We start from the raw sequence: 21,717 nt of genomic DNA, 5'->3' as shown, positions 1-21,717 counted from the left end.
CAGCTATGGACTCAGAAGTTATGGCAAAAATACTATTTTCTATAATACACCAGATAGTCACCGATACCGCTAGGTGGATTAATCAATGTTTTAAATTAATAATTTTTAAGTACACAACTGCAAACAAAATAAAACAAGTTTTTCGTTATTTATTTGCAGATTTGATTTTTTTTTCTGGTGATTCGATTATCCGGAGTGAAAAAAAATCGATACTCCGGATAATCGAGTCTGACATGTATTTAGTATTTCAAATTAATTTACTTTTTTCAAAAAAGTGATCGGAATCGCAGCTGCTGGACTTGGTCGTGGTTGTAGTCCCTAGGCGAAACTTTGAGGAATTTTTTAGGTATGGAACATTTAGTTTGAAATATTTTTTTATTTTTTTATCGGGCCATTGAAGGATGTTTTACTACCTATTTTTTCGCATGTTACTCGCTATTCGAAAGTCTATGAAACAAGCTTTCAGACACTTTTAAAAAAGTGGAAAAGAGTTACTTTAGCCAAAAATATTGGCCGTTGAAGAAAGCATTGGTTTTTCAAAATCTAAAAAGTGGTTGGTTCTGATGCCCATTTCTCGATAATCATATGGCATTGAGTGCTGATATTCTGGGGTTTAATGCTCCGAAGTATTAACTTTTATTGGGTCAACTTAAATTACGAATCGGAGAAAGTCGATTTCTGAGTTTTGGCCACCTGATTCCCCATAATGTAGTGGTCGGATCTAACGGAGAGCTTACACAAAATCATACCAAAACAAAAAAACATCAGGTGAATAATCGGATCGCCACGAAACGTTTCCTAAAATATCTTATATGATTTTGTTGGCTGTCACTAGGGATCCTATAATGAGAGATATGCAAATACTTTTCCAGACGATTCAGCAACGCTGTTACTTTTGTTGGCAAACGCTTCCAGGACTTATTGCAGCGCAAAATGTTGACTTGTAGGGGAACTGTTCTGTTTTCCAGCTCACTGAACATATGTTAATCTCATGGCAAAATAGAGAAATACAGCACCAATCTTGTCGCTTCTTTTGCTAACATGCGTGCTCACTGCTGAAAAAATCACAAAAATAAACAACAAATCAAATACATTTTTGTTGCTTTGTTTTTGATGGGATGGAAATGGGAGCTATGAGATGAAGTGCCGAACCGTTCCTCTATATGACTTTGCATTTGATAACAATTGGAAATATGTTTGCCTGTCCACTAATAGTGTTTAAATAGGTTTAAATAAGCATTGTCACTAAAACAAAAGTGCAATACAAATGATCCAAACACGATAAGTAAATCGTCGATTTCCCCTCATGGGAAAACATGTTGCAAAAGGCAGTTTTTTTGAAAACTAAGGCAAAATACAACCAAATTAAGCATCCACCGGATATAGCTATGTATACGCTATTGGATGATGTAGTTTTGAAACAAAAATACTTCCCCCATCCAGCTGGAGACTGCTTTTTCTCCTCGGTGGGTGGTTTTATTACTGGAGGTGGTACGAGCACGTGGCTGTCTTTCTCGTCAATAACTGGATGACCGTAATTTGAGCCTTAACAGTTGAAATAACAAAACGTCTAGCAGAAAAATCTTACTGTGACATCAAATCGAAAACTATACCTGCTATCGATGAGAGCAAATCGAAAACTGATTTTGTTATTGGTTCGTATCCAGCACCATCATTAGTCACTTATTTCCGTCATTTGAGATCATCAAAATATGCTTGTTTTATAAAGCCTTCAACGGAATTAATTTTTAGAGCTAGAAGTAGCTAGAAGTTGTATAGTTTAAAACAGTTACTTGCATTCGTATGTGAGATCACACATTGTTTGAGCATCAATACAATACAGCGCAACATATGATAATGAAGTACGTCTTTTTGTAAACTCAATTACACAATCTCTAGCTACGTGATTGTTTGAATCACGAACGAAACACGGGAGTCTCATCCTTGGGAGTTTGCCAAAATTTACATTTATCGCTTTGCATAAACAAGATAAGGCTTCTCTACATGAATCGAACATTGTCGTGATAATGAAGCCCTCGCTTCTCAATCATTATGTGACCGTACGCATTCCCAGGACCACCTTCACGGCATACCAGCTGGAAGAGCTAGAACGAGCCTTCGAACGAGCACCTTATCCGGATGTTTTCGCACGGGAAGAGCTTGCCATGAAGCTCAATTTAAGTGAATCTCGAGTACAAGTTTGGTTTCAGGTACGTCTAGTTCCACCTGGGAAGATATTTACTAATGCAAACATTTCAATTAACCTCCCTTCAACTCGTTTCCCTTGCAGAACCGGCGTGCCAAGTGGAGGAAACGCGAACCACCTCGGAAGTCGGCATATATGGGCAATAACAGTCCATCAACGCCAATGAATGGCCCGATTGGCGGCACCTTCACGCAGTTTCCGCAAACGACGACCGTAACTCCCCCGAGCAGTGTGGAAAGTTGGTCCACTTATCAAACACCATATGAGTTGAGCTCTCACTTCAACCTGCTGTCGCCTGCCGCCAGTCCTTACGGCCCCTTCACCACCCAGTACGGTACTTACGTGCACGAAAGTCAATTATTTCCCGTAAGGCAGCATTTCGATTACGGCAGTCCGTCAAGAACAGGGACAGAACCCGAGGAACCACATCACAAAGCCGAGCACTATGCCTCGTTGGACGATAAATTCGATACGCACTGCACTGTGTCGGACGGGTAAGTTTTGCTGCAACCCAGTTCTTCTTCTGTAGAAAACTATTTCGTACACCCCAGGTGGTTTGAAACTTTGCTTCAGGGAGCACGTGGTTTCACACTTAATGCTGCATTATGTTGACAATTCGCTAACGATTGAAATTGCTAGCGACCGATGCAGGATACTTCATACAGAAATGTACCCCTGCCAAAATAACTAAATAATTCAACTTAACTTTACATTTGTGGCATGGAATGACAAAAAGATGCTCAACATTCTGCTTATCGCTAGTACACAGCACCTCGTATCCAGCACCATCGTTATTTGATTATTTACGTCTACTATTAAGGATCATCAAAATATGCTTAAGTTTTATAAAGCTCTAACGCTATTCGTTCCTAAAACAAGAACTAATATACAGTTTAAAACAATTACTTGCATTCGTATGTGACTATACACAATCACACATTGTTTAAACATCAACCCAATATAGCGCAACATATGATAATGAAGTACGTCTTTTTGTGAACTCAATTACACAATTACACGCACTAGCTACGCGATTGCTTGAATCACGGGGGCACGTAACAGTTCCTGTCGTTGTTACGTCTGTGTCTTTATAATACGCAAATATTGAATCTCTAGTTAAGTGCAACACCACAAGGAAAGATTGCAAACCCCAGCCAAATTGTGTGTGCGTCCTTGCTTTTAGAAAAGTTGTCACAAAACACGTACTCTACCGGAATCACTACTTTCCATTTCGGAAATGAAACGAAATCAACGATTATTTACGGAGAATTAGAGACAATGCACTTCATTGCGAGATTTAAAATGCATGTGGCCAATGCCCACACAACCAAACATTCATTCTTCGCTCGGGAAAGAGCCTTTTGACTTCATTGGCCATGAGAGAACCTATCGCAGCTCGGTTCCACAGTATTTCACAGGCCTGCCAGCACAGGTCCCTGATTTCCGTCTCTGCACCGGAAACCGACGCTAGAGGCCCACTGAAGAGAAAACCGGTTTCATTGAAACGAATCGCATTAAATCTGAAGCTGTCCCGAAATGGCTCCGAGATAATAAATTTGAAACAATTGAAGCTTTTTCATTTGTGCAGGCCATATGCTTCTCTGGAAGAACCTCTAACTCAAACATGCCAGAGCCAATTGTGGACCAGTTTTTCGTTCACTGGACACCCACCGTAAAGGCCCACGCCCCCACAGCTTCATTGGGTCGCATGTATCGCATGTAATACAGCGATCTCGTCTGGCTCGGAAGCCTCCGCATCGCCGTCCCGTGGGAGTGAGAGTAACGTTGTTTGCTGTGTGGACGTCGTTACTACTCCTCGATTTTTTTCTTTCGCGTATTGGGTCTTGGAAAGCTACAAAATCGTACACGAGTTAAAAAGGATTATACAAGCAAATAATTTTATTTCGATATTTTTCAAACTTTGGTTTATGATTGGGGTAGCAGACAGCTCGGACCGGTTTCGAAGGGGGAGTTTTCGTCGATCGAGTTATGATTTTTTTTAATCGGAATGCGATGAATTCGTTAACTTATCTTAAATAATAAAAAATCAAATATTGAAAACATGCGATCAGGCACACGCACACTCGGACAGGAACATTAAGAAAGTCCATCTATCGAGCTATTAGCATAGCATACACAGTAAACAATTTTGAAAATTCAACGACGTGTAAAATTGCAGCATCCCACCAAACGAATTAACATTCAATATTCAATTAAATTTGACTGAATTTTACAAACAAGCACAGTTTGAATTTATTTCGATTGGAGAGGACATTGACATCGATCGAATGTTACGTTTTTTTTTGTATGCTCCAAATATGTGCATGAAAATGCATTTAAAATCACAACATATTTTTATCTGTGTAGGTGACTAAGCCAACTACTGTATATTGTCGCAAATAGGTACTTGGTATTACACAGAAAAAAATAATGAAAAGTAATCAGCGCGTAAATAATAAAGACGTGGAAAATTACACTATTCTGGGGGTACATGGATCTTTTCCAACAAGTTCGCCCTAAATGTATGCAATTTACATAGCATTATAACACTTCTTCGTATAAAAAGTGACATAATTCAATACAAATTGCATATATTCAGGTGATAATATCGATTAAATTGACGCTCTTTTTGGCATTCCCTTTATGTGCATTACTTTCGTGTAAATTTCAACAACCTTTTCTATCTGTGTGGTATAAAAATGAATCTAGAACAGGTGCCCAGAATAGTGTAATTTTCCACGTCTTTATTATTTACGCGCTGATTACTTTTCATTATTTTTTTCTGTGCAGCCAACTGTCAAAACTTAAATCTTGTAGTTATATTTTCTACAGATTTGAACCACGAATAAATTACGAGATTTAAATATTGTTCAATTGTTTAGGTGTAAATGCGTCATTTATCTACGGATCAATCCACTTTGCTATTACGGCGCTTTTCTTGGCAGCAACAACACTATTTCATTTAATTGGAAATTTTGCAAACATGAATAGAACAATGCTGGGGAAACCAGCGAGTTTGTTCTATTTTGCTCCAGTTTCAAACAATATTAGTGGTCGAAAATTTGGAATGAAACTGAATCACTACTGATTTCACTCTTATATCCCATGCAGGATTACACTGTGCCAGCAAAGTACTCTTTAATGCCTAAAATAGTACCCATTATGAAGTTAAATAATTCAACTCTTTAAAAAAAAGGTAAATAGTTCAACTCTTTAAAGCGCTTACGACCTGTACGTCAAAATCTGGGATAAATTTAACTCCTTATCAAAAGATTTCCGTTTGGAAAAATAAGAAAATAATAACCATTTAAGCATCATGGCGAGGGAAATATGGATGTCTGTCAGGAACGAAGTGCTCGAAGTAGAAAAAACACAAAAATGATGTTGCTGATTCAATTCCACATTTCTAATTTCTCAAATTTCATTTCACAGCTCTCACATTTTACGTTTTCTTCTCACTTCTCATATCTCATTTCTGACTTGTCGCATTTCACTGTTCATTTCTCAAACCTTATTTCTCACTTTTCGTTTTTCAATTCTCACATTTCATTTCTTGTTTCTCACTACTCATATCTCATTGCTCACATCTCAGTTCTTGTGTCTCGCTTATTACTTCACATTCTTCACTTTTCTCTTCTCATATGTCATTTTTCGTTTCGTTTAACTTCTCGCTTCTCACTTTTAACTTCTCCCTCCTTTTTTTATTTATTATCAGACTAAGGCCGGAGTGGCCTGTGCTGCATATAAAAGTCTTCTCCATTCAGCTCGGTCCATGGCTGCACTTCGCCAACCACGCAGTCTGCGGAGGGTCCGCAAATCGTCCTCCACCTGATCGATCCACCTTGCCCGCTGCGCACCTCGCCTTCTTGTTCCCGTTGGATCGTTGTCGAGAACCATTTTCACCGGGTTACTGTCCGACATTCTGGCTACGTGCCCGGCCCATCGCAGTCGTCCGATTTTCGCGGTGTGAACGATGGATGGTTCTCCCAACAGCTGATGCAACTCGTGGTTCATTCGCCTCCTCCACGTACCGTCCGCCATCTGCACCCCACCATAGATGATACGCAACACTTTCCTTTCAAAAGCTCCCAGTTGGTCCTCCACGAGCATCGTCCAGGTCTCGTGTCCGTAGAGAACTACCGGTCTTATAATCGTTTTGTAGATAGTCAGTTTGGTACGGCGGCGAACTCTATTCGATCGGAGCGTCGTACGGAGTCCAAAGTACGTACGATTTCCAGCCACTATGCGCCTTATCGGCGGTCACCAGTGAGCCCAAGTACACGAATTCCTCAACCACCTCGATTTTGTCACCACCGATGGAAACTCGTGGTGGGTGGCTTACATTGACCTCTCTTGAGCCTCTTCCTATCATGTACTTTGTCTTCGACGTGTTGATGACTAGTCCAATCCGTTTAGCTTCGTTTTTCAGTCTGATGTAGGCTTCCTCCATCCTCTCAAAGTTACGTGCTATGATATCAATGTAGTCGGAGAAACCAAATAACTGGACGGACTTCGTGAAAATCGTACCACTCGTGTCAATCCCTGCCCTTCGTATTACTCCCTCCAAAGCGATGTTGAATAGCAGACACGAAAGACCATCACCTTGCCGTAACCCTCTACGCGTTTCGAAGGGAGAATGCCCCTGAAACTCCAACTACGCACATCACCCGATCCATCGTCGCCTTGATCAACCGTATCAGTTTATCCGGAAATCCGTTTTCGTGCATTAGCTGCCATAGCTGGTCCCGATTGTATCATATGCGGCTTTGAAGTCGATACAAAGATGATGTGTGGGCACGTTGTCATTTCTGCAATACTTGACGTATGGCGAACACCTGGTCTGTGGTAGAGCGTTCACCCATAAAACCCGCCTGGCACTGCCCCACGAACTCTCTTGCAATTGGTGCTAGTCGGCAGCATAAAATTTGGGAGAGTACCTCGTAGGCGGCGTTCAGCAATGTGATTGCGCGGTAGTTGCTACAATCCAGCTTATCGCCCATGCTGCATTCTTCTCCTCAACAAACTGCTCACATTCGCCGTCATACCAGTCGTTCCTCTGATCCTGAGCCACCGTGCCTAGTGCAGCGGTTGCGGTGATTCCAAGGCGGATCGGATATCTCTCCAGCCATTTTAAAGAAAGGCTGCGCGTAGCTGCTCTTACGATGGGAGTTCCACTTCCAGCTGCTGCGCGTAGTCTTGAGCTACCGTCTTGTAGCGGCCCAATGTTTAGCCGCGGCGGACGACTCCGACGCGTGTTGTACACCGTCGAGAGTTTTGAGTGCAGACATACTGCAACGAGGTAGTGGTCGGATTCAATATTCGCACTGCGGTAAGTGCGGAGGTTCGTGATTTTGGAGAAGAATTTACCGTCGATTAGGACGTGGTCGATTTGGTTTTCCGTTACTTGATTAGGTGCAAAGGCTGCAAAGTTTATGCATCGTTGGCCGTTGTCGTTCGATACGGTATGCAGACTATCCGGTCCGATGACCGGTCTATACATTTCCTCCCTTCCTACCTGAGCGTTCATATCACCGATGACGATTTTGACGTCCCGCAGTGGGCATCCATCGTATGTCTGCTCCAGCTGCGCATATAACGCTTCTTTCTCGTCGTCGGATCTCCCTTCGTGTGGGCAGTGCACGTTGATGATGCTATAGTTGAAGAAACGGCCTTTTATCCTCAGCTTGCACATCCTTGCGTTGATTGGCTGCTACCCAATCACGCGTTGGCGCAACTTTCCCAGTACTATGAAGCCGGTTCCCAGCTCGTTGGTGGTGCCACAGCTTTGGTAGAAGGTAGCCGCTCGATGCCCGCTTTTCCACACTTTCTGTCCTGTCCAGCAAATTTCCTGCAGCGCTACGACATCGAAGTTGCGGGGATGTAATTCATCGTAGATTATCCTGTCGCAACCTGCGAAGCCTAGCGACTTGCAGTTCCATGTTCCAAGCTTCCAATCGCGATCCTTTATTCGTCGCCTAGGTCGTTGCCGATTGTATCGAGTCGTATTATCTTCTATGTCATTCGTAATAGTTGTTTTTAAAGGCGGCTTATTGGGCCTGCGCAAACCTCCTGTCTCGTCGGAGGGCCATCGTGTCAGGGCTGTTTAGCGTCTCACCTAACACCAGGACTTGGGCTTATGCGCTTTGAGCGGCACACGGTCGCTTTGGCGGAGCCTACTTGCGGATTCATGCAGCTTTTTATAGAGGTTTAACAGGGCCCACTGTCAAACCCCACCACATCCTAGGCAGGTGCCACAACTCGCAGATGGCCTGGGGAGGGATCGTCAAGCCCTTGGACATAATCCCTGCTGCCCGAACTTCTTCCTTCTTATTAAACACAATTATCAGATAACACTTATTTCGACCTTTTGAATTTCGAATTATCACATCTTATTTCGACCTCTTGACGTCTCACTTTTCTCTTCCCTATTCTTACATTCAAACTCTTTGTTTATCACTTTCCACATCTCATTTCTCACTCCTCGCATCTCATTCTCAATTCACGCTTCTCACTCTTCACTTCTTTCCTTTAAAATCTCATTTCTCAATTCTTGCTTTTCACTTCTCAATTCTCCTATTTCACTTTTAGCTTCCCACTTTGCACTTTTTACGTCTCGCCTCTCACTTCTCACATATTATTTATGAATACACACACTTCACTTATTTATTTTCACTTCTTACGTTTAACTTCTTGCCTCTCAATTTTCACTTCTCACATCTCATTTCTCATTTGTTACTACTTGAGTCTCGTTTCTCACTTCATAATTCTCATTCTTACTTTTCGCTTTCCCATCTCACTTCTCACTTCACAGTAAAATTGCTCGATTCTTACCCCTCACTTGTCGTTACTTACTTCTCATTTCCCATCCGTCATCACCGTCTCGCTTACCACTTTTCACGTCTCTTCCTCTCTTTTCACTTCTTACTGTTCTTAATTTTTAACTCATAATAAAATTAATCACACGTCCTCATCAAACCATGACTCCTACAGTCAAGCATATCTGAAAATCCATGAGCAAGTAAAAGGTTAGATCACAGTAAAAAGGAATAGGTATCTCCCAGGGTGTATGAAAATCAATAAAGTGAATTTAATTTACTTCTTTATGTCAGCATGAAAAAGCCAACATATCACCGATAGGTGAATCAAATTCACTTTTTTTCAACAACGCATCTCGTGGCTACCAAAATTGTGCTTTTGACCATTTCACGCCTTTGTCCAGCGAACGTTGAAATTAAAAACACACATGCAGGACCTTCCCATCACGGCACAGCCTGGCGGCCAGATCTCTCCGGTCAGTCCACTCGATGTAGCGGTCGGCGGTAGACATATCAACACTACATTCGACTATACCATGTCGGAAAACGGTCACAATTTCGGCATTCCCAAAAGGAATTCTTGCTCGTTCAACGTAATTTGTCATATTGAATCGCAAAGAAGGGCACTGCCACGTTACACATGATAAATCAATCACACCATGGAAAAAGGGTCGTTTCCCGTCCAAACAAAAACCTTTTTTGTCAGTGTGGTTACATACCATAAACCGATATAATGATTAATCACAGATTGATGAGGGTCCTTCGGTTAGAGATTTCGTTCTGTTTTGCGGTTTATTGCCCGTCATTTGATAAGTGTTGATTAGGCAACATGCCAACGACACGCGTTCGAGATACAATGGAAGCTACAGATACTGGAATCTACAGTAGATGTTGAGATGAAGCTTGTTCTGATTTTTTTCATTATCTGTATACCCCTGGAGAAAAGCGATATATGATGTTTATAGTCTCACGTGAGAACATCTAATTCCTTTGATGTATACTGTACTGAGCAACCATCTTGATGGTTTACGTATTCGTTAACGTTTACTGTTAAATTCGCCAGTGAACATAATTTCAAGAGCTCCAAATATTCAATGAATATCCACCATTCCTGTAACATGAAAAGAGATAATGAAATTGAAGCGAAAACAGAGACGGACCGTAACAGAGGGTTTTCTGTTCACCGCAAAAACGAATCACTGTACACCGAAAACCCATATGACGACCACCAAATATCGATGAAACCAGATCCAGAACCGAGTAATGAGTGGAAATAAGTGTGCAATGCAATTATGGAAGTTTTTTATGGCAATTGGTTTCTCATGTCACAACCAAAAGTTGTTTGTGAGGTTTATGAAAATATGCACGCGAAAAGCATAGCACATCAATTATGGATATGCCAATTAACCGCACATACATCGCATAGCAATGCCAGTCATCGTGTGCAACAGTTAATAAAATGGCAATCGGGTGTGTTTGAGAGATTATACCAGGGAGAGGATTTGAGTTGAAAAAAGCATAAACTGAACTGTTTCAATTTGCCTATTCAACTTGTATGCCTAATTAGTGTCGTTGTTATTTCGATGAAATAAAACCATGATATATAGGATTTATATCTCAATTAACAGAACAAGGCTCGATTAATTAGAGGAAATCCTACTCAACGAGTAAGCGGTTTCCGTCTCAAATAGGCTTTCAAATATAACACATTTTTGACAAGAATGTTTGAAAGTGGAGCAATTGTTCAAGCCTGCTACATCAATGTATTAAAACAGTCTTAAATATATATATATATATTTGAAGCATGTCAATCTTGTGCGCCTTACATGGCAGTGTCGGCCGACTTTAAAGATCTCCTGAACGATTGCACCCTGTATCGTCTAGATTTTGTAAACTCCATGAGCCTCCGAGTCTGTCTGCTAAGAAACTTACTGCAGTATATATTATATTTTTTTATAACAATTATAATTATTCCTGAATTTCTTCATCAAACTAGTTTAAAACTAATTCAGTTGCCTACTTCTTTATTCTCAAAATAATCCTGATAGAATTAGGTACGTTGTAAATAATCCTGCTGGGGCGTTGTTGTTTTCCTTACATCATGTATGTTGTGTCTTGTGCAGAAGGTAAGGGAGCAAAAACTGCATAAGCTTACCTCGAATCAGGTGGGCAAAACTACATACAAGGTACAGCACACAACACCGTCCTATCGATAAAGTTGTCGGATCGATTATCGTTGAGAGAACAAACTTATTCGAAATCAGGATACAACGAACTCCCGAACGAACAACTTTTCGCACAACTCACACCATTTTGTGTGCTCGGTATCTCTATGTGCCGGTTGAAATGGTGGTCAGCATGAGGTAACTCAGCTCAGAAGTAGAATCGGTATACTATGCTATGCAAGTAATGTTCGGCACAGAAAACATCATACTAATAAGGGGGGCTACAATGGGTCAAGGTATTGTGGATAATTAGGAGTTCAAAGCAAAAACCATTCAAACAAGTATCATATAAATCAGTCTCATGATACTTAAGAACATTAAACCCAGACCTAATCTCAACTTTCTGATTCATTGTCATTCTAGCGCCGGTAGACGTGTTTGGAATTTCCATAAAGCGGTTCATATCTTCATTTTGATTTCCATGACATTTCCATTTCCGTTTCCGTTTGTTCTTTTGGTGGGAAACAGTACGTCATACGAGATTAGTCAAGATTTAACTAAAAGGTCAACTTTTCCGAAGTAGCCTTGTTAGTGTTCATTAGTATCCAACACTTCCCTCTTTAAAGCTCCAAGTACGCGTTGATCCTCCACGAGCATACAAGTGAACCTTATCGAAGGCTCCGAAATTCATATTGTTATAATATATCAATCGGCACAGATCGAAAATATGAGGTGATGTCTGTGTGTAAGTCATCTTCTTCCTGTTACCATTGCATCCCCCACTGGGGCATTGCCGCATCGCAGCTTAGTGTTCCTCACGTTTGAAGTTTGTATGAAGCATCTATTTTTACATTTTTACTTCTAGAGGTTTCAGTTCATCGTAAACTAAGTGGCACTGTGCGTTAAAGTACAACCTAAAGGATGCCGAAAAAATTTGCCGAAGAAGGTGGAACGTCAACAAAAAAGTTATCACATCGAAGATTGAGTGTTCAAACCAAATGCAAAAATTCGTTTATTCTGCCAGCATTGGCGAACTTCGTGGAACAAAAATTTAACTGAGTGTTATTTCTAAATTATTGATCTTATAGGGCTTTGGAGCTAATGGAAATTATTCGGAAGGATTCAACAAAGTAAACATTCCGACAAGAAGGAAGATGGTTTTGGCCCTCCGATAACCATAGGTTGTCCGATAGTGTTGACAAAAACATTGATTTCTTGCATATGGTTTGAACAATCAATTTGTGAAGCGTTATAATATTTTTTGTTGACCTTCCAGCTACGTACCTTCTTCGGCATCTTTCAGACTATATGCTATCGTAAATTTAATCAGTTTCTTAAGCTTCCCGGGAAAACTGTTATCGTTCATGATCTTTCATAACTCTACGCGGCCTATGCTGCCGTATGCCGCCTTGAAGTCGATGAACAAATGGTGCAATTCAGATATTTATAGCGTTTTTGAAGGATTTGCCATACAGTAAAGACCTGGTCCATTGTCGTTCGGCCGTCGAGTCGAGTTTCTATTTCCCAGATTCTGACTATCAGTCTGTGCAGACAAGTGGACAGCTTGTCCGGGCCAAGACAGCTTGTCTTTGTGAGTTCAGCTCCGATCCGACACCATCCTTACCATCTGATTTATTGGACAAAATGGATCATATGAAGTCATTCTTTTCCCTTACATTTGATTTTGATAAGTTTTTAATGTTTGCCACAGAAATACCAAGAAGTGTCTATCTGCAGAGAGTCGAGCTAATGCAGTGTGTCACAATGTATGGGGAACTGCTCCCATTTCCATCTCATTAAACATATATTCATCTCGTTACTTCTTTTTGCTAACATACATGCTTACTCCGGAAGAAACAAACCAAATTCCTATCTATGAAATGAATTGCGAAGCAGTAACCCTAGTACGTTCCTGCTCGCCGCTTCCGTTAACGTAAACTTTTTGAGGCAAGAACATACACCTTCGTTTTCGGACAGAACCATCCTTTAGAGAAAGGTAGTATAATTTACTTACCGCCGTCAGTGGTAACAATAGATCAAATGGGGGTGCGAATGGGTCACTGTTTCAATTACTTAAAATGCTTGTAGAATAGATTGAATGTATCTGAAGAGAAGAAAATTAAATTATAAGAAACCTTTTGAAGGATTTTGTGTTTCGATGTTTCCAGACTGTCGGTGAGGGCGATGACCCATTTTGACGGTAACAAAAATAATGTATTTGATTATAGTGTTACTAGAACTCTGTTCAAAAAGATAATTAGGTGTATTAATATTAATTTTATGTACCAGCAGCAGTCTACACAACAAAGCTGAGGGACCGTAGTAGGCTGTGGCTTCGTGGAGTAATCGAATAATGAAAGCAATGTGATGGCGGCCACATCAATAGAAAAGCTGTGTTCATTCAATGTACATTCTAGCAGATCCTGAAGAATGATTAATGTTACCGTGGGAAAATGTTCCCTGCCTATGTTTCCAGGCCATTTAATGTGCGATGCTTTCCTGTTTCCGCTCGCTCTAGAAGCGAATTATTTTTTCCTCCATTATCCGGAAATGGATAAATTTGGTGAAATAGTTTCAATATATTGTACTACAATTTCAATTTAAAAAACTTAATACCTGATTGAAAAGGAAGTTTGTGGATCAGTTATCCAATTGCTAATAAAAACATAAACAGGCAGGGCTTGTAAGCGAAAGAGTCCTTGGCAGTCCGAAACGGGTCAGTAGAGCTAACGCTTTCTAACTCTTGGGTTCAATATTTTCCCATAAGATCACTGTCAGCCAGTGCACAATTTAAAAAAATGGTCCATAACGCGAAGAAATTCAATATCTCGGTTTGGTATCGGCGGATTGCACTGGCATTTTGATATAAATCGTAGAACAGGGTAAAACGAGGTCTTGCAGCTTCGTGTAGTGAACTTAACCGGCTTTACACGATTCCCCAGAAAGTTCTACGATTTGTGTCAAAATTTCAGCGCGATCCGCCGTTACCGAACCGAGATATTGAATTTATTCCCGTAATGGTCATTTTTTACAGTGGGGATTAGATGGGATACAGATTCACACACCAGTCTAACAGCAGCACACGAAGAAGTAAAATAATTAAAAAAGACTGAGACAGTAAAACCACAGACATAACCCATTGAACATTCACTCATCAAATTCATCGTCGTACAAACACTAACGACATCTGTTGTTTTCGCTAAGTTGGGAAAATCACGAACCAGATGGTGGTAGTGAGCAAACGTCAAACTTGAGCAAACCCAATGCGCGCGCAACGAGTGATCGATTGGCCAACTAATGATTATTTAAACTGACCAGTTAATCAGTGAAACATTAAAATTTCACGAGTTTTATGTCTGGTTGTCTGTGACAAAACGTTTCTCCCAATCCAGCCGCACAGAGATTTCTAAGGGCGTCAATATTACCTTTAGCCAAGAAAAAATCATAGTTTATTAGTTGACTTTTTATGCCTGCAAGTTAAAATTTATGAAAGGTCAAATTTTGATGATAATTTGTGTGTGTCATTTTTCGCGAATGTATCCTTTTAAATAGAAAAATGTAGAGATCCTGGTCCAGACATTACAGAAAATACCAGCAATGTATGAATTTGGGCTAATGGGGCTAAATTATATGGAATTTTGAACAGAATACTCAGAATTTAAAAAAATCCAATTTTGCGCAAACGCAGAGGTCAGTTAATGAAGATCAATTCGATTTTTTCAAAGCTGAGAAATGCAGACACAATATCAATACCAAACTCATTTTCGTTTTTCATCACAGATGTCTGGCAGATTCTTCTTTATTTTAGACTAGTTGACCCGGCAGACGTTGTCCTGCGTAGTAGGCGAAAATGCGCGTTGTGAACTTCCCATGAGAAATTTGCATACAAATCTAAATTCTAGCTTTTCATGGTTTACTCGACCTTATTCGTGATTTTTACATTGGGAAATATTATATAAACCCATCGGAAACTATAACAAATGTAACTGCTGAAGGAATAATAAAATCCATCCAACCGTTTTTGAGTTATGCGGATACGAACACAGACCATTTCATTTTTATTATATAGAAGATTTAATATGAAATGAGAGAAAAATACCATGTCGGAATTTTAAACATCTTTGCATTAGGTGTTTCGCCACTTCATCATTATTTTTTGGTCAAACTAATTTCGATTTCAATTTCCACTAGCACCATCTCTATGGTTTTGCATATCCTTGTCATATTCATTATAGGGGAACTGTTCGGCTCCTCATCTTATACCTCCCATGTTCATCCCATCCCAAGCAGCACAAATTGTTTCACTACTGAACATTTCACTGTGTTGCAACTATTCGGAAAGAAACAATCTTTGCATATGTGCCATCAAATATAACTCTCTTGCAATCTAAAAAGCGCAAGAGGTGGAGCCTACGGAAACATCCTTCGATTGCAGTAAAACTGCAAAAATGTTGCAAAATACTACAGCGCAAAAAAAAAATAAATTAAAATTATGAAACTGGATTCGATTTATGGATCTTGTGATTGATAGTCCTTCACTCTACCACAGCACCATTCAACACTTCGAAGGGACTGCATGTTGACTCACCATAAAAACCATACGATTATGAAGTTTAGTACTCGGGTTTCCTGTTACTTGATTGCACCATCACAGAAAAAAAATATGAGTTGTCAAAACGTTGAACGATGCCAAATTAAACATGAAGACACATTCAACTTATCTGCAACCTTATTTAAACAAACAATTAAATTTTGAAAGACGCATTGAAGTAACATGGTAAAAAATATGCAACTTAATGATTTTGTTTCGTGTTTGCAACATGAAGTGCAGTATTTTTTGTTTGTTTGTTTCCAAATGTCAAACACGTACTGCATTGCAATTTTAATGAAGCATTGATCACAATTCGAACGTTTTTGACATCTTGATGCAACTTTTTCGTGCTTTGATATTTTTCCAATGCCTTTAATGAAACTGAATAGAAACAAGGTGCTTTTAGGAAGATGTTGCGTGTGCTACTTGCAAAAACAAGCAATGGAAAAGAATTTGACTTGTTTATTATTTTTGTGTTTTTTTAAAGCAGTGAGCACGCGACAAGATTGGTGCTGTATTTCTTTGTTTTGCGATGAAATGAATATATGTTCAGTTAGATGGAAAACGGAACAGTTCCCCTAATCAAATTTGTAACTACTGTTTCATTGTGCTTCAAAACATAGCGTCTTGAAAACACTAAAGAATTACCATCAAAAATAAAACGTAGCCTAACGCCACTATCTAGTCAAAAGTAACCTTCTTCACAATTTCCTCTCTTTCCAGCGTCCCGAATGGGAAATATGTCGACGACACGAAGTACATACACGCCGTAAACATCATAGACGACCCAAAGTATGCCAGCGGTTGCCACCTGGAAGACCCTTCGCTCAAGCAGTCCCATTACGGCACACCTACCACATCTTGCCAACCTGGCGACGAAGCGGAGTCGCTCGGCATCGTCAAATCAGAGGACGGCGTTAGTCACAGCTATGTGCTTCCGCCTTTTTTGCGCTGAAGCAAATGCTTTCGGCAAAACGTTCTTAACATGCACTAGACGACCACATTGTCCTGCCGACGTCTTCCTGTGGCAAGAAGGCAGCAAAAACTTGAGTGAGCCTGGAAAAGTAATTTGAAAGCCAAGTAGACAGCCGCCTCATTCGAAAATCCGGTCCGGCAGAGGAGAAAAAAAAGTAGAAGCTAAATTCCTGAACACAATTTGGAACAAAATCCCCCGCAAAATTATGTCTGACGTCGGACCCATGGGATGTTTCGGATTCCTATACATATTTATTTGCCATTCCATAGCGCACACGTATACGTTTATCTCGTGTGTAGATTTAAGAATCGATCTGTTTTATATAACTTGTTTATGTAAATATCCGAGCAAATTGAAGCTTATAGAGTTATGATAATCAAAATTATGTTCTGGCCAAAACCCGTACGTTCGCTGGTTGTTCCTTACCTAACGGAATCAAAACCAAAGGCTTACTTGTTGGTACACCATATTCGAACAAGATCATCAACAAGTTCATTGAAAGCATTCAACATGAATACAAACAGAAGATACCGTGCAGGGAATGTAAAGCAAACACTTGGATCAATACACTATTGGAAGGTTCGAAACTTTCTTGTGATAGCAATCTAAACATGAATTTTCATTTAAATTCATCCAAAGACCTACCGCATTTGCAAGTTAGCCCTTTAATAGCCCCATCTATAATAGTTCAGGTATTAATGGATTAATCGGAATTTGATAAAGGTGCATCCAACTTATGCCACATTGCAACTTAGGAATCACCGGAATATATATTCAAATATTATCTCACAGTTCAAATATCGCATTGTTGTCAATAATCAATTGAAGAGGATTAACCCATCAAGTTGTTCAAAGATCACAATATTTTTCTCACAAGCTAAACAAATGACTACCCTTAACCATCCTTAACCAACAATGGTTGTGGTTCATCACAAACGAACCACCCCATTCAAGGGAAGGTTGTATAAATTAAATTGGGTTGAAAAGAAGGTTCACAAACCTGGGTCTGGGGGCGATAGAAGCATTTGGATGGATCAAACTTTTTCGCCTGCACAGGTAACCCACGCGTACATCTTGTTCACACCGCATCGATGCGTAGAATTTCAAACAATTTCATGTGCCCCTAAATCAATCAACCATTACTTGTTGCTCCAGTGTCGTGAATTACCTGAGGGTGCGTTGGCCTCGATATGTGCTAGGGGAATCATGGTTGGTTTCTATAGATGAGGCAAAGCTATCCTTTGAAAATTTCGAAGATAATTATTGGTGAAGTAGTACTAATGTAAACAGATCAACACAGAACACTGTTAAATGTGTTGAATACACTGAGTTTCACTCCGGAAATGCATATTACCTCAGCTTCCCTTGCGGTAAAATGTAAAGCAACAACCAGGGTAAAAAAAATGTCAATACACGTTTATAAACAGTGCTGCAATAGGTATCGAAAAACACTTTCAAGGGAATCATGTCAGTTTTCGAAACACGTATTTACAACGCGACCTCGAACAAGAGAGGAACAGGAGCAAAAAAGCTTCACATAAAAACAGATCGGGATGGCACACTCTTTTTACCTTGCTGCCCTACGGCATCATACAAAGCTGTAATAACATTGACGAAGACCCACTCAATCGTCGATGGAAGCTTATCCCCATCATGTCTCCGTCACCATCAGCCACAAGCATGTCAACCCGGTGATACACTGTGGAGTGTATAGCCACAAACAAAAAGACACATCAACTGAAAAGATTAATTTGTTTAGTTGCAATATAGTGGTTAAAAGGTCTTTTCGAACCACTCGAAACACACCAAAGTGACGTTCACATCGGCAAAACAAGCATGCAAAAATTTAATTTTTAGGTGTGGGAAAGCAACGAACAATACTCTGTTAAGAGTGATGTTTTTCTTTTCTTATATACCTAACTTTTCTACGTTTGTTTATAAATTTTCAAAAAAAAGCAACAGTTAAGGGTTTCTTAGAAAAGTTTGCCCAAAAATGTATCGTTTGATACAATATTTATTCATCATTTGACCGTTGTGATTTTTTTCTTAGCACATTGATTTGGTTTGAAATAAAACGTAACAATCCGCTTATCTGTGGTCTAGTAGATGGTTTATGAGGGAAATATCATTTTCCGTTGCTTCCCATTCATGGTATATTTATTCAATATCAAATTCGCCCTACCTGTAAGCAGCGTTGATTGATGAAAACACAAATTATTATAAAAAAGCAAAGAAGACAAGAGGCGTGGAAAATGATTTGTAGCTCGGGGCGAACCGTATTAATTCTCCGTGACACAGAAACCTGTGGTCCGGAAACCCGCAAAGGGAGCTGGGGGCTCAATGTTTCAATGTCACTCAGCTGATAATCCTACGATGAATTGCCATTTTACTACTGTGTTTACTTGGAATCAAGATAGTTCGTTAGCGTTATATTTATGATGAAAATACCCTGAAATTCATGAGCTGATCTATACCTCTGTTATGAATATGGTTCTGTTTAAAATAAAATTGCAAGTCGTGGAAAATGATATTGCCTATGTTTGAAAATTCTTTTGATGATTGAATTCATTTGTACGAGATCAACCTTCTTATCGCGATTCTAAGAAGAAACCATCGTAGTTATTCATATTCTTTATGTGCAAGAAAAGCAGATACAAGAAATAGCATGACGGATCTTACACGAATGAAGCCAACTTAAAATGGGCATGTTTTCTGGAAGCCATAATGGCATTCTCAGTATTGTATAGATTTTACCTATGTGATTGTCCATTAATTTGTTTCAGACCTTCCCTGCCGTATAGGATCTTCTCATCGGCTTCAAAAACATTCGAAAACTACCCATAAGTAGTTGGTACAACATAATCATCAAAGTCTTGCCAATAATTTAAGTAAGTGAAATACATCGACAGTTAAGATACTATTAATTCCATAGATGAGCTAAAGAAATGTGTAGCCAAGTCTGCATGACATCACCATAACGCTCAATAGGCGCAACACGTGTCGTCAAACGTCGATGGTGAACGACTGTAAGAAAAAAACACAATAGATTGACCTAACCGTGTTGTCGCTTATTTATGAAATTTGTAGTAAATATTATATAAATCTACTTGCATTACTATCTTTTCGTTTTGCTTCTTTTATATTTTTGTGTAAAACATTTTTTTGTAGATTGCATTCGCCTAAAGTGCCTTAGGAATACGGTTCATGTACATTTATGAAACTTCAAACATTCGGTTATCGTAGTAAGCAGCTTCGAAATCAAAGGAACTCGTAAATTACTTGTTTTCGTAAAAGTGAAACTATTTGTATTTTATCTTCAAATGTATAGCAAAAAGTAGTTGAATATAACTGTAGTGCAAATAAAGCTGCTTTAGAGTTTGTATAAATTTGGAGCAAATGCTGCATTTTATGAGTTGTATATAATCAAATGTATTAGAAAACATTATATGATTTCGCTTTTAAGCTGATGCAAATATTTTTTTACTAGTTTGAAATAATATTTGTATCGGCTACACTTTTCTGTGTATACGCTGAATACCTTCCCAATTTAGATTCTACTCATGTATGTTACCTATTGATAACAACCAAAATTATAAAACCAAAGAAAAAATACAGGCCATAATAAAATACATTCAAATCGCTATTAATTAGCCGTTGTATTGTAAGTTAAGTAGGATAATATTGTTGATACTAATGAGATTACAGCAACATTCGATATACCTAAGAAAAGTTATTTGTAACTTACTACTGCTGTTTGAAAAAAGATAATATAATAAAAACACATGAAACAAAACACTTCCAATTTGAGTTTTAATCGGGTCCAGCGTATTTCACTTGGGGCTTTTAACTAACGTAGGAAAGTTGATGGTTGTATTTTCCTATTTAATTCCACCACTTGATTGTACCTTGACAGATACGTATTTCGACCTCAACAGTAAGGTCGTTTTCAGTGTCTCGTACTTATTGACTCAAAACAATTTTCTTTACATTATTTAATTGATATTTATGACAGAAAGCAATTTTTCTAAATTGAAGTTCACCTCTGCTTAAAAATAGCTATTCTTGCTAAACATTGTTTGAAAAAGCTATTATTTGATTTAAATTATCGAGGTGTAGCACGTATTTCAGTCACAGTGATTGCCTTTCCGACATACTTCAATTCAATTCCCGGCATCTCTCAACTTCTTAATCTCACATTCTCTCTCGGGACAGAAGAAAATGCGACGTACAGTCACTCTCAAAATTGAGCGTACACCATGGATTAGATGAATATATTTGAAAATTCCAAAGGAAATTTAATTGTTGGCTCGGTTGTTTTTAATGCATTTCAATATTCATCCCTTCTTTCAATGTATGCGTACATAAAATGGTTGAAATTTTTTCTTTAAAGTTCATTTATTTGAAAATAATCTCAAAATACGCCTATTAGATGTGACAAAATTGAGCGTACAGCGATTTTTTTTCTATAAAATTTCTTATTATAAACACGATTAATGTATTTTAATATTGTTTTTTCATGATTATATTTATAATAATAAACATCCGCTACTTAAACATTCAATGTTTTGAAATTAAACCATGTTTGGTCAAAATGGCGAACAAGTGAGAGGTAAGAACATTGCTATTTAACAATTCAATGCTGCTGGGCAAAATAGATGCTTTAAGATATGGATTTCACCGGCATCGTGTCTTATCCAGCTTTTTACGCAGGTCGTGCTATAAATTTTGAATCACCCCTTTTGACGTTAGAGGTGTCCACTATAATTTATTTATATTTCGATCGAAGTATGCTTTGTTATGCTCAAGAATGTTGATTACGGATGGAAACGTCAACATGTTTACCTAATGTTTCCACAAACGATTTTATTACTTCTATCTATTCTACTAATTTTCTTCTTTTAAGCAATTCAAGAGCTGCTGATGGTTAACACGCCGGGATCAAACAAACGAAATGTCTATGGAGG

General features: G+C 39.0%; 1 protein-coding gene across 3 annotated transcripts in view; it reads left to right on the top strand.

Moving 5' to 3' along the window:
* LOC134220098 (homeobox protein unc-4) overlaps positions 1–20,548 on the top strand; it is a 41,138-nt gene extending 20,590 nt beyond the window's left edge. For all 3 annotated transcript variants that reach the window (XM_062699078.1, XM_062699077.1, XM_062699079.1), the window contains 3 exons: positions 2,075–2,210; positions 2,291–2,700; positions 16,501–20,548. In XM_062699078.1, coding sequence (XP_062555062.1) covers positions 2,075–2,210; positions 2,291–2,700; positions 16,501–16,732 — 778 coding nt within the window. In that variant the 3' untranslated portion in view covers positions 16,733–20,548. The remainder of the gene's footprint in view (positions 1–2,074; positions 2,211–2,290; positions 2,701–16,500) is intronic.
* The last annotated feature ends 1,169 nt before the right edge of the window (positions 20,549–21,717 follow it).

The sequence above is a fragment of the Armigeres subalbatus genome, chromosome 3, assembly GCF_024139115.2.
Source record: "Armigeres subalbatus isolate Guangzhou_Male chromosome 3, GZ_Asu_2, whole genome shotgun sequence".
NCBI lineage: Eukaryota > Metazoa > Arthropoda > Insecta > Diptera > Culicidae > Armigeres > Armigeres subalbatus.
This window is presented reverse-complemented; position numbering and strand designations above follow the sequence as displayed.